Source organism: Haliaeetus albicilla, chromosome 16, assembly GCF_947461875.1.
Source record: "Haliaeetus albicilla chromosome 16, bHalAlb1.1, whole genome shotgun sequence".
Taxonomy (NCBI): domain Eukaryota; kingdom Metazoa; phylum Chordata; class Aves; order Accipitriformes; family Accipitridae; genus Haliaeetus; species Haliaeetus albicilla.
Window position 1 is genome coordinate 12,627,041 of NC_091498.1, and position 12,013 is coordinate 12,639,053.

At 42.2% G+C, this 12,013-nt stretch overlaps 1 protein-coding gene across 3 annotated transcripts in view; it reads left to right on the plus strand.

The window, feature by feature from the left end:
• Positions 1–4,439: 4,439 nt before the first annotated feature.
• Positions 4,440–12,013, plus strand: part of LRRC56 (leucine rich repeat containing 56) — a 74,926-nt gene continuing 67,352 nt past the window's right edge. The window contains exons 1-3 of one of the 3 annotated variants that reach the window (XM_069803510.1): positions 4,440–4,555; positions 4,776–4,943; positions 6,430–6,584. In XM_069803510.1, coding sequence (XP_069659611.1) covers positions 6,540–6,584 — 45 coding nt within the window. In that variant the 5' untranslated portion in view covers positions 4,440–4,555; positions 4,776–4,943; positions 6,430–6,539. The remainder of the gene's footprint in view (positions 4,556–4,775; positions 4,944–6,429; positions 6,585–12,013) is intronic. The other 2 variants (XM_069803511.1, XM_069803512.1) reach the window with 2 other exon arrangements.

The window sequence follows — 12,013 nt, forward strand, 5'->3', positions numbered from 1 at the left end:
GGTAGTAGTGTTCTGTTTATCATACAATACAAGAAGGTGGGAGAGTTTTCCAGCAGAGCAGCAGTCTGGATGGGGGTGGCAGTACCATAGTATGAATTCCTCACTTAATCTCATATTAGTTTTAATTTTTGTCTTGTTGTATAAAATGGGGATGAATATCCTTGTTCTGTATTACCTACTTGGAATAATGAGCTTCTGGAGGCACATCTTTTACCATGCATGGTATTCATCTGGTAGCACTAGCTGTATTGACACCTTTTCATGTAAAGATTAAGAATAGTTGAAAGTCAAACCCAAATGGGGCAAGCCTGAAGATCATCTAGGTGTGGACTTACAGCTAAAGTAATTTCTGTTCCTCTGCTTTCAATAGAGATGTATAACACTGTGGCAGTGGTTGGATAGCTAGCGAAAACTGCACAGAAATGGAAGTTATCCAGGGGGGAAGCAAAATTTCAGGAGTTTAATACACTTTACTTGGGGACTGAGTAATTTCTGCCTTGCTGTACTGAAAGAACATCTTAAACAAAATTGTCACATTTGGGATGATGCTACAGAAATAGATGACTGCAAATGCATGTCAGTTCTAAAGAAGCTGAGAGGCAAGAGAGATGAGATGTAGGCTAACACACACCCATCAGTCTGACCCCTAACAGTATGTAACATTTTAGAACAAATTCTGACTGCAAGCATAATTAAAGACATGGGAAAATGTGGCAAGAGTTTACCAAAAGTGGATTATACCTACCTCTGGTAAGAGGACTAATCTTCTAGATGAAAAAAATACTACTAGTTTGGGACTTCAGGACAGCCTTCAGTACTGTGTCCCAAAAGAAATTGGTAGTTCTGCTGGAAAAGGGATTCTTACAAGACAGAAAGGTGATTACAGGGCTGGCTAATGGGGAGAAGAGATCACGCTGCAAGGGGGACTATCAGGCTAAAAGATAGTTTGTAGTGGAGATTCTTATGGACAGTGCTCATTAGTGGCATTTGGAAAAGACAGAAGCATGTTAATGACATTTGCTAATGATTAAGGGATATCAGAGGAAGACGGGAAGAAGGGGATGGAGTAATAGGAATAGAATAAAATGTGGTGGTACGCAGTGCAGAGTCATGTACTTACAAAACCTTTCACTACAGTGGGGACTTCCATCCCACTTGCCTTTGCAGCTGGGGAGGATGAAGAAAGAGAGGAACCCCATCTTAATAGTCAATGATTATGAGCAACCAATTTGATATGACCTTGATAACATGACCCCAGGATATACCTGATATTTACAGTACAGAAAGGAGAGTATTTATTCCACTGCACAAGACATCTGGAGTAAATTATACTGTTCTGGTCACCCATCTTCAAGAAAGAAAAGCTGGAAAAGAAAAAACAGCATGATAAAAAGAATTGTGAGCCTGTCTAATGACAGGAGATTTTGAGCTTGGCTTGTATGACTTAGCAAAATAAATGTCAAGAGGAGATGACAGTGGGCCCTATAAATATATCAGGAATGCAAACATAAGAGGGGAAGAGTTATTTTAAGCTGAAAAATAATTTGGCAGAAGAACAAGTAGGTATAACTTGGCAATAAATAATTTTAGCCTATAAATTAGGAGATCTGTAATCTTCAGAGAGAGTCTTTGGACCAATCTTTCAAAGAAGGAGGAAGAGACTGACAAGTATCTAAATGACTGATGTGGTTACCTGCAATAGGAAAAAAATGGTTCTTCTGACCAGAAAACCCCTTCTGGTCCAGTGTTTCTAGGTTGTAATACAATGGAATTCCTGAATGCTAATAATGCAAGTGGCAAGAGCAATTAGCTATTAACCAACAATATTGATTAGTGACTGGGATGACTGGATGTTGCTTGTGATGGATAAAACCAGGAGGACAGACGAATATCTTCATTGTAAGATAAGACCCCAAAGGAAAAGCGTGTCCATCTAGGCTTGGTTTTCAGAGAAAGTTTCACCTGATTCCTGTGCATTTGGGTAGCACCAACATAATTAATCCAGACTAACCTGTTTTGTGGAGTTCCTGTAATGGTGAGATCAGAATCAGGTCCAACATCTCCAAATAGGTCCAGGGTATGCTAATTGTCAATATTAAGATTTAAAGATTTTAAATATTTCTTGGCAAAACTGAAACACAACTATTCTCTCCTATAATGCTTCACAAATGTACAACGTGATTCCTGGATAGAGATCACATCAGCTCCACAGTTATTAATTTACAGGTTTCTCACTGACCTTAGCTCAGCTCTGGGAATGGTGCCAGCACAATTACAGTAACTCTGAACAGGGCAGACAGAAAGCTCCTGTATCTACCCTGAAATTGTGCCAGATTTTTCTCTTGCTCAATGATGGAAAGATGCATTTCTTCTTTGATTGGTTTCAAATAGTTCAGGCTGGGTTGGCCGTAACAAGATTATTTCTAGCAAAAGAAGGAAAAGAAGTAACCTACTATGCAGATGTGTGCATACACGATACACTTACTCCATAGATAACACTCAGGAAGTGTGTCCCAAGAAGGAGTGTGGGGGAAACTGAGTCAAGGTGATTTAAGCTAGTTACCCAGAAGATAAATGGCAGAGTTGGGAATAAAATTCAAGGGGCAGATGCTTGATGCAGTGTTGTTTTCACTGAATCATGCTACCTTCCTGGAGCATGTCAAGGCCCATTGCCTTCCTTCCTGTGAAGATGGGCAGCTGGACTGCAATCACACCAGGTGGAGCTGAGTGCGCTCATCACCTTGGAAAATCAGGCCCCTGGTGATTTTCTCTGACGTTAATTGACCATCAGACCCTGCAAGAGGGGAGTCAACACATTTCCTGACCTATGGTCTAAGATAGTATTTTCCAAACCCTAGAGTAAATTTAATGTTGTAGCAGAGGAAATGCTGATGCAATCCACCAGCAGCTGCTGCTCTCCAACATCCTTGCAAAGGTACAGTGTAGATTGGAGGTGTGAGGGGGTGAGTGTGTGCAAGTAGGGGATTCAAAACTCCAGCCTCTTCTAAATGGCAGGCAGGACTCTGCATCTTCCCTCCGGACCTTCTACCTTCCTGCCCCCAAGAGAAACACTGCTAAGGGCTGCTCCCAAGAATACACTGGGTACCATCCTGAGAGTAAACCCCTGAAAAAGCAGGCTTTTTGTGTGGGACCACTGAGGGTGTGATCACATTTTCCTAGGTGCCCAATTTATGAATCCTATATCTAAAGTGTGGAAATGTGGATTCTTCCTAAGTGCGAGTGAGAATGGTAAAGAGCAATGTTCTGAATAAATATATTGTGATGAGTCTAAAAGATCAGGTAACACGTGTGTTCGAACAGGCAAATTTAATTCATGGACAGATGAGTCTGGATGATTGAATTAACCTGTTTTAATGAATTACTGCCTCTCAGTGGAGCTGTGAAAACTGCACTGTGCTTTAGTCCCTTGCTTTTTAAAATAAACCATGTTAAGGGAAAGCAAACACATTTCATTTAGAGAGTGGAAGGGCTATTAATGTGGTCAGTTAAGATGACTCTGCAGATGCACGGTAACTCATTAAACCACAGGAAGCTAATCCCATATGCTGGCCTGTCTGTGCCCTGGGTGTGCACTTGGCACTGATGGCACCGTGATTTTCTGATGTCCCAGAAAATCCCCCCCAGAAATTAGTACGTATTCTTTATTCTTATCAGGGTTGAATAGTGAAAAAGGAATATGATGATGCCGTGGCAACCTCCAACCAGGAGATGGTGAACAGCAAAAGAATAGAGCATTGCTGCTCACGGACCTGCACCGGAGTTGCACTCTCACACCAACAGACATGTTTGATCATGTCACCAACAAAAGATGAACCACATCCGTTGGATCCAAATGATGACAAACTTCATTCGGCCGTGTCTAATCTTTTGACCACACTGGTCTGGAAGTTTAGTCTTTTAATCTGTTTGTTTCTTGCTTTTTTAAATGCAAAACGATTTGGTGAAACCAGCCTTGTTATGCCTCACGAGACGCATTTTTCGGTCCTCAACACAGCCACTCTCACTCGAGCTAATGGAGCGACTGCCTCAGGGAAGCTGTTCGCTGTATTAACCACAGGGTGTGGAATCACCTTTGGGCACCACGGCGCTAGTTATCCCCCAGGCCGCAGACAAAGTTTCAGGTGCTGTCGGGAACAGAGACGCCCCCGACCCCCCTCCTACTGTCACCCCGGTGTGGCCACCGGCCACCCAAATCCCTCACGGGGTCCTGCTGCCTTTCCTGTCCCGCTCCTCTCCTCAACGCCGTGCCCACCCCTGCTCTCCCCACTTCGCCCCCGCTCTTCACGCTGCCACTCTTCCCCCCGCGACCACCCTTCTCTGCCCCTCCCAGCCAGGAGCCCCGCCGAATGAGCGGGGCCGCGGGGGGCGGGGGGCGGGGCGGTGGGCGGAGCCGCGGGGGCCGGGGGCGGAGTCGCCAGCGCAGGGTCAGGTGCGGAGGCCTCGGCGGTCGCGGCGGCGGTTGCCTGGAGACGGGCAGCCTCGGCCCGGCCCAGCGCCCTGGGCCCGGCCCGGCCCGGCCCGGCCCGGCTGGCAGGTAGGAAGGAAGGAAGGAAGGAAGGAGCCGGGCCCCAGCCCCCGCCCCCGCCGCCCGTCCCGTTACCAGCAGGCAGGCCCTCGGGGCGGGGTCGTGCTTCTCCTCCGTGGGAGAGAGGGGGTAGCGGGGGTAGCAGCCTGGAGATGGCTTTGTGGGGGTGGTGGGCGTGGGGCCTGGCGCAAGAGGTGATTTCCCCTAATATGTGTACACATACGTTTAGGGGCCTTTAAAAAAGGCCTTTGCGGTGACCACATTGACTGGCGTGGTACACATTGAGTGCATCCCAGGGCTTGAAGACCCCAACAGTGTGCATTGCTGTAGGAAGACCTATGCGGAGGTGAAAAGGACCTGAAGGTCTCTGTTTACGTTGGTGTTGACAATGAGTCTGGTAGGTTTAACGGCGTGTTTAAATTTTATGCTTTGGTAGAGCTCTGAGGAGAAAAATGCTGATGAATAAATAGTCCTGGGCACTTGCAAGTTGTAGAAGCATCCCTGGGTATTTCACATTGAGAGAACACGGCTCCTCTGTAGTGCCTCCTCAGCTTCTCTTGAATGACTGTACAGACTCGCCAGTGCCGGGTTTATAGGCTTTAAGCTTTGTTCAGCTTCTTGCAGAAAGGGCTCGGGTAGGGTCCCTGTCCTAATTACGGCCCCGCTGTGGTATGGAGAATGGTTTGGGGATGAACCCGCTATCAGCAAGAGACTTGCAATATTCACCCATAGTTTTCAGCAGACAGTAATTAGTTAGTTGGATATCTTAAGCTCTCCCTTTGGCCTGTGAGGCCTGTACTACCCTGGCTGTGCACCCATCTTCTATAGTCACTGTTTCCAGATATAAATGTTCCTGCTCGCCTATTATTTTCTATTTTGACTGCTTTTACAAGGCAAAATTTTCTGATGAGTGATACAGTGAAAAGGTATTAAATGTTGACTTCAGCCTTTTACCCCGTGCTAGCATAATGGCAATGTTTTCTCTAACACAGATTCAACTTACTGCTACAGCCTAGGAAATGACTGTTCTTTGAGTAAATAATTGTTCAGTAAATAACTTTTTTTTTGCAAATATGTAGATTCTTCTGTATTAAATCCTTCCCTTCTCATGATCTCCTTGGGAAACTGTCGTGGTTTAACCCTAGCCAGCAACTAAGCATCACAGAGCCGCTCAATCAGTTCCCCACCCAGTGGGATGGGAGAGAGAATCAGGAAAAGAAGTGAAACTCATAGGTTGAGATAAGAACGGCTTAATAGAACAGAAAAGAAGAAACTAATAAAATGACAACACTAATAAATAATAAAAGGATTGGAATATACAAATGATGCACAATGCAATTGCTCACCACCCGCTCATCGATGCCCAGTTAGTCCCTGAGCAGCGATCCCCCTGCCCCCAGTCCCCCCAGTTTATATACTGGGCATGACATCACATGGTATGGAATACCCCGTTGGCCAGTTTGGGTCAGCTGTCCTGGCTGTGTCCTGTGCCAACTTCTTGTGCCCCTCCAGCCTTCTTGTTGGCTAGGCATCAAAAGCTGAAAAATCTTTGACTTTAGACTAAACATTATTTAGCAACAGCTGAAAACATCAGTGTGTTATCAGCATTTTTCTCATACCTAACTCAAAAACATAGCACTACACCAGCTACTAGGAAGACAATCAACTCTATCCCAGCTGAAACCAGGACACAGTTACACTTTCATTAAGCTGTACTGCTTCATGTCCTGTTACACTTTTAAGACGTATTGAGCATGGACTTCCGCTGCTACAGCGGATAAAGTACACTTTTATTATTAATTGTCGAATGCTCAGAGTCTCTGAGTTTGTTTGGGATTTCAGGTTTTTTTCTCTTGAAGATTGTGTTCTTACTGTTGTTTTAGCAGGATATGGAGCAATCAAGTAAGAAATTCCACTATGAGGATCTGCATCATTCAAGATAAATAGAGATGAACAGTTGTGACTAGTAAATGAAAATTTCTGTAGGAGAGGGATGGGAAATGAAAGGTGCAGGACAGCAGTGGCATTGGAAGAAAAGGTAAAATAATTTCAAATGTTTCAGAACTTTTTTTAAATTACTTTCCCATTTCATTTTATTTCTCTGCTTTGTGTTATTTTGTCTGATTTGAATTTGCCTAAACCAACTTGGATTAAAAATGCAGCCTTCAGGCATGTCAGATCTCAGAGTTGTGGTCATTAACAGGTTTTGTTGGGGCAGGGGTTGTCTCTGGCCATTGTGTTCTCTCTCTTGACTTTAAGACTGAGAAATACTATGCTCCTGCAGGTCTGACCTCTCAAGAGATTGATATGTGGATACATCCACCTATGGGCAGTTCAATTTGTTGGTTTAATTGTATGCTACTCTCAGCGCAAGAGAGAACAGGCTCTGCCCGTGGCCCGGGATGCCATCAGCCTGTTCTTACGCAACTTGAGGGACCTGATCCTGTATAAAAGCAGGATTCAGATTCAATGTGAGACTGGATGTGAGTTTAGCCCTGGACTGGAGTGATATTATTATTTATTATGGTGATGATGCATGTACTTTTCTAACTGAAGCTCCTTAGGGGACATAGTTAAAGAAACCACATTTATTCTCTAAGTTTGAAGTAGTATAAAATTTAGTGCTGCAAAATAGTGACATTATGTAATATGCCATAAATCTGGGATTGCTACATTTATCACTAATGGGAATGGCTTAATGTTTATTCGGGAGGAATTATGAAGAGGTTATTTTTTAAATCAGAAAATTCATAATCTTTTCACAGAAACTAATTTAGGTACATCTGCATAATTTTAATTTGCTAGTAAAATGTTTAGTGTTTTTATACCTTCCCTAGATTCACATGTTGGCTTGAAAAACAATTGGGAGCAAAACCTATTTTATATCAGTAGGGCCACAAGTACTTGTGATAATACAAATCAGAAGACCAGATTTGCCATGGCATATGTAATAAAGGCTAATGTATCTGTATTAAAAGGAAAAGATTGTGGACCATGGCCAGTTCAAAGATGCATTATCTGATACTTAAAAAAAAAAAAGTTTCAGAAAGCACACTTTCCTTTGACTGTAGTGTCTCACATCAGGAAGCACTATTTGAAGCATAGCATAACACTGGCTGTTTATCTTACATTTTTTTGCATCTTGAGTTTTAATTTAATTTTTTATAGTGAAGTTCTAATACTACTTTGGTTTCTCTTTTTTTTTTTTTTAATGTTACTAGCATTAGTAGTACTTGGGTGTGTTTTTGTTTTATTTTAATAGAGTATCCACCCAAGTTCAAAGCGATGAATGTGAGGGAAAGAAACATATATAGAATGAAGAGCTTTGAGTAAATTATTGCTACTTGGGAAAGAGTATTAAGCTACTGTGGTAGTTCTCTGAAAATACAATCTTGCAGCTAGTCAAAAAGACAGTGTTAAAACTTCTAAGAAGAGGAATTGAAAACAGCGTAAATTCATGTACTGTCTCTGAAAATACAATCTTGCAGCTAGTCAAAAAGACAGTGTTAAAACTTCTAAGAAGAGGAATTGAAAACAGTGTAAATTCATGTACTGTCTCTGTGGCCATATCTTGAATCTTATGTGCACTTCTGATCATCCTGGAGGGTAAATGGCAGAACTGAAATTGTTTCTGTGAAATACAACAATGGTGAGAAATGGAAAACAGACAAAATAAATGAGACTTTTCAGCTAGAAGAGGAGATGAAAAAGGAGATGCTATAAATTAATGAGTGGTATAGACAGATGGATGAATCCTCCATAATTCTATCTAACTGCTTTTGACTCATTTATAATTTTAGCCTCCACAACAACCTATGCCAGTGTCTTCCACAATTTAAACAAATACCATGCAAAAACGCACTTTCTCCCTTTTAAAAACTGCTTCCTGATAAAATTCATGTGGTTTCTTTAGTGGTTGGATGACTGTCATGTCTTGAGACGTGACAAATAATTGCTTCCCTATATATCCTGCCAGCTGTCAAACACAACACACCTTTTGGCTTGGGAAGTTACTGAGCGGCTGATTGCCAGAAATTAAAACAGTATGTCAGGGAAAGGATTGCTTTGGACTACCTCTGCTTCTGATACTGTTTTTCAAGCATCTGTTTCTGAATACAGTAGCTAGCTGGACATCTGCCTTGACCCAGCAGGACAGTTATAATGCATTAGTAGCCTAAACCGATTTTGCAAATTCCTTTTCACTGTTAGTTTTCTGCCCTTGCTAAAATTTTGGGAGTGTTTGTTACTAAATAAGGTCCTGCGCCATCTTCCACTGTTTAGTATTTTCCTATGAGTTCAGCTAGAATCCATCTGTTTTTATACAGTGTATCCCATGTGAGCAACACATTGGAAATCAGAAACATCCCAGTGTGGAAAATGACTCTTCAAATGGCTTTGCGGGCCATGGAATCTCTTGCTTCAGTCAGCTTAATTACCTGATAAAACGGACTGAAAATTGTTTGGGGACAACAGAGCACTCTGAAACTCAGAAATGCCATATTTGATGCATTTTCATCCTGCACAGAAGTGGATTTCAAAGGGCTCATAAATGCAATGCAACAGTAGTTGGAAAAAAAGTCTGCTTTTATTGTCCTTTTCTTAGCTGGAATCTGGAAATGCTTCTAAATGATGGATACTAAAAATGCTTTGAAGACCAAATACATAGTTTTTCTTCTCAGCAGCTTTGGACTGTCACTTAGTCCTGAGTCCATGGGTTAGAATAGCCTGTGAATGAGCAGCACTGCTGTAAGCTTGATCTGAGACTGCGCTCACCTGTGCAGGGACACACTGCATCTTTTTGTGTCTCAGAAAACTGAGCTGCACTGCGATATTGTTATCCTAATGAATGGAGAGAGCCTGGAAGACCTTTGGGCGTGTGGGAGAAATCGGGGAAGGTGCTGGAGAGAGAGCAGTATACATGTGACTTACCCAGCTTCTTCTTAACGAGCTGGGAGAGTGTCAACTGATGTGAAAGCCTCTTGCCTTAAGCCCCAGATAAAGACAGCAAGGCTATGTTCAAAGCAGTATTTGTGCAGGGTAAGGAGGTTTTACATGTGACAGGAAAGGATAATTAGTGCAACACCAAAGCAAAACTAAGTTTGCAGTGAGAGAGGGAACTTTTTTTGTATTGTCCCATCTTTGCAACAATTGACACCACCTTGTACATGATTTTTTAAAAGTGGGTGAAATTCTGAGTCTGCATAGGACATACTAACTTATTCTTTGGCTCTTATCACTTAAAGAAGATTAATCTCAAACTTTCTGCGCAGTGTGGCCACCAGTGGAATACGGTATAATCTATGCAAATCAGTTGACAAATTAGTTTATTCACTTACAAAAGCTTTATTCAGTAAGAAAGTACCTTTACACTGATAACAGAATATGTCCAAATACCTCACCCACCAGCACTAACTCAGGGAGACTATTGCTTGGGTGATGGATTAGCCCTGAGTCACTCAAATCTTTTTTTATTCCCCCCCTAAAATATGATTTCATCATGCTGCTTCTTACTTTTTAAATATATATATTGCAGGCTATGTGCTGAGACAGTATTGTTTATTTTTCCAGATGTTAAATACACATCATAAGTGGAGAGCTCCCTGAAGGTAACTTTTCTTTTAATGCACTCAGACTTGGCATGCAGAGTGGTTGTAGGATATGCAGTGCTGGTCTTGGGCACTCGGGCCATCTGGCTGCCATTCTTCAGCCCAGCTCCAGCAGGTCAGAAATAGTATGCTGGGATTCGTATCTTCAAGCCTTCTCAGTCAAATCGGAAGCTAAAGAAGAAAAAACTTGGTGAGCCTTGACCTATGGGACTTTATGTAACGTGGCTGGTGAAGAGCAGAGAGATGTTCAACCTGGTTGTAGACCACCTCTTGGAGAGGTGTTGAGAGGAAAGAATACACGTTTTGGGGAGGCTGGTGGGAATACTTTTGCTAATACTTTAAATGATACTGGCAGATGCTTTTATCTTGGGTTAGCCAGGTGATGAACTTTGTACTTGGGTCATCCCCCTACTCACTCTGTGCGAAGCTGATCACATGAATTAGTCTTTTCAGGATTGGGACCTGAAACTATGGTGCTGAGTTAGATTTCCTCGGTGAGCTTGGAGAGTATGGATAAGTGCCTATGACATGAAGAGAGCTTTGTGTGCCCTAAAACTTGTCTTGTTTTCCTAACTGTATCTGTTGATCTTAAAAAGATACTGACTCTGCAAAACCTTGCTTTGTTTATGTCCTTCCTCAGTATGTCCAGTAATATGCCTAACATCTGCAATTTAAGTAATTGCTGAATTAGGCCTTTTGAACACAAGGAGGGCACATTAATGACCTGGCTGATGTTTTAAAAAAAATAATTGTTCGGGTTATTGTCCTTTGACAGTTAACAGAATATCCAATAGATATTAAGATAACCTGTGGAGTATTAAACATGAGATCAAATCTTGATTCAGCCTGGCAGGATGCACTTACCTGTACATCCTGTCTTCTGAAATAAGAATAGGATATCGTAGGTAAGGTCCAAAAAGAAGGATATTAAGCATTTCCTGACAAAAGACTTCATTAAGCTGGTGCTGCAGTTTGAATTAATATCTGTACTTTGGGAATAGTTGAAAAGAACAACATTATAGGTGAATACTTTTTATTTTAACAAAGCTGAAACTGTAATGTTAGAATTGCCTAAACTAATTATTTTCCCCAATCTTCTGCTCCAGTGACATCTATGTTTAAGGCAGCATCTGTGTATGTGACAAGCACAGATATGTTGGTTCCTGTGTATCTCAGCATTAGCTATCCATGACAGGACACCTGCATATAGACAGGAGGATTTTAAATAGAGCAGCCTTGTTTCTCCCTTATTTAACATATGGATGCTGTTGAATAAAAACGCGTGGCCATGAAGAGCCAAATGCAGCTTCCTGATCCCTGGTTACCTTGCTAAAGTTAAAATGGTGAGGGACTTACTCTTATCTCCTCCACTAACTGAAATGATCGTAAGATCATTTGGCAACCTTCTGGCAGTGAAGGCATAGGCACCTCAGAGCTCTGTTTTTCCATAATCCCTGTTGTTCACCAGCTACCCCCACATCCTACGCCCCGCTTTGCTTTGCTTAGGCTGATTGTGGGGACAGACAGCAGAAGAGCCTCTCGAGACTTTTTCTTGCAGCAGGAAGTTCGCCTATATAAGAAAAAAAAATCTCAATCTCTAGCATCTTGCAGTTTCAGCTAAGGTAAATCCTTAGATAATCCATGCTCATTCATAGCCACTGTCTGTAATCTTGCACTGCAGAGAGTATCAATGAATGTTTGTAGCCAGACAGAAATTGCCACTGATCCCTTCCCACCACAGGACTCTAAATACCAAAAACAATTGATTGCACTTTGGTTTATTGTTTCTTTGACATGTAATAGAACTTATAATAGAGAGTGATCTGCTTTTTATCCTGCTATGAGGACAACATTTGACAAG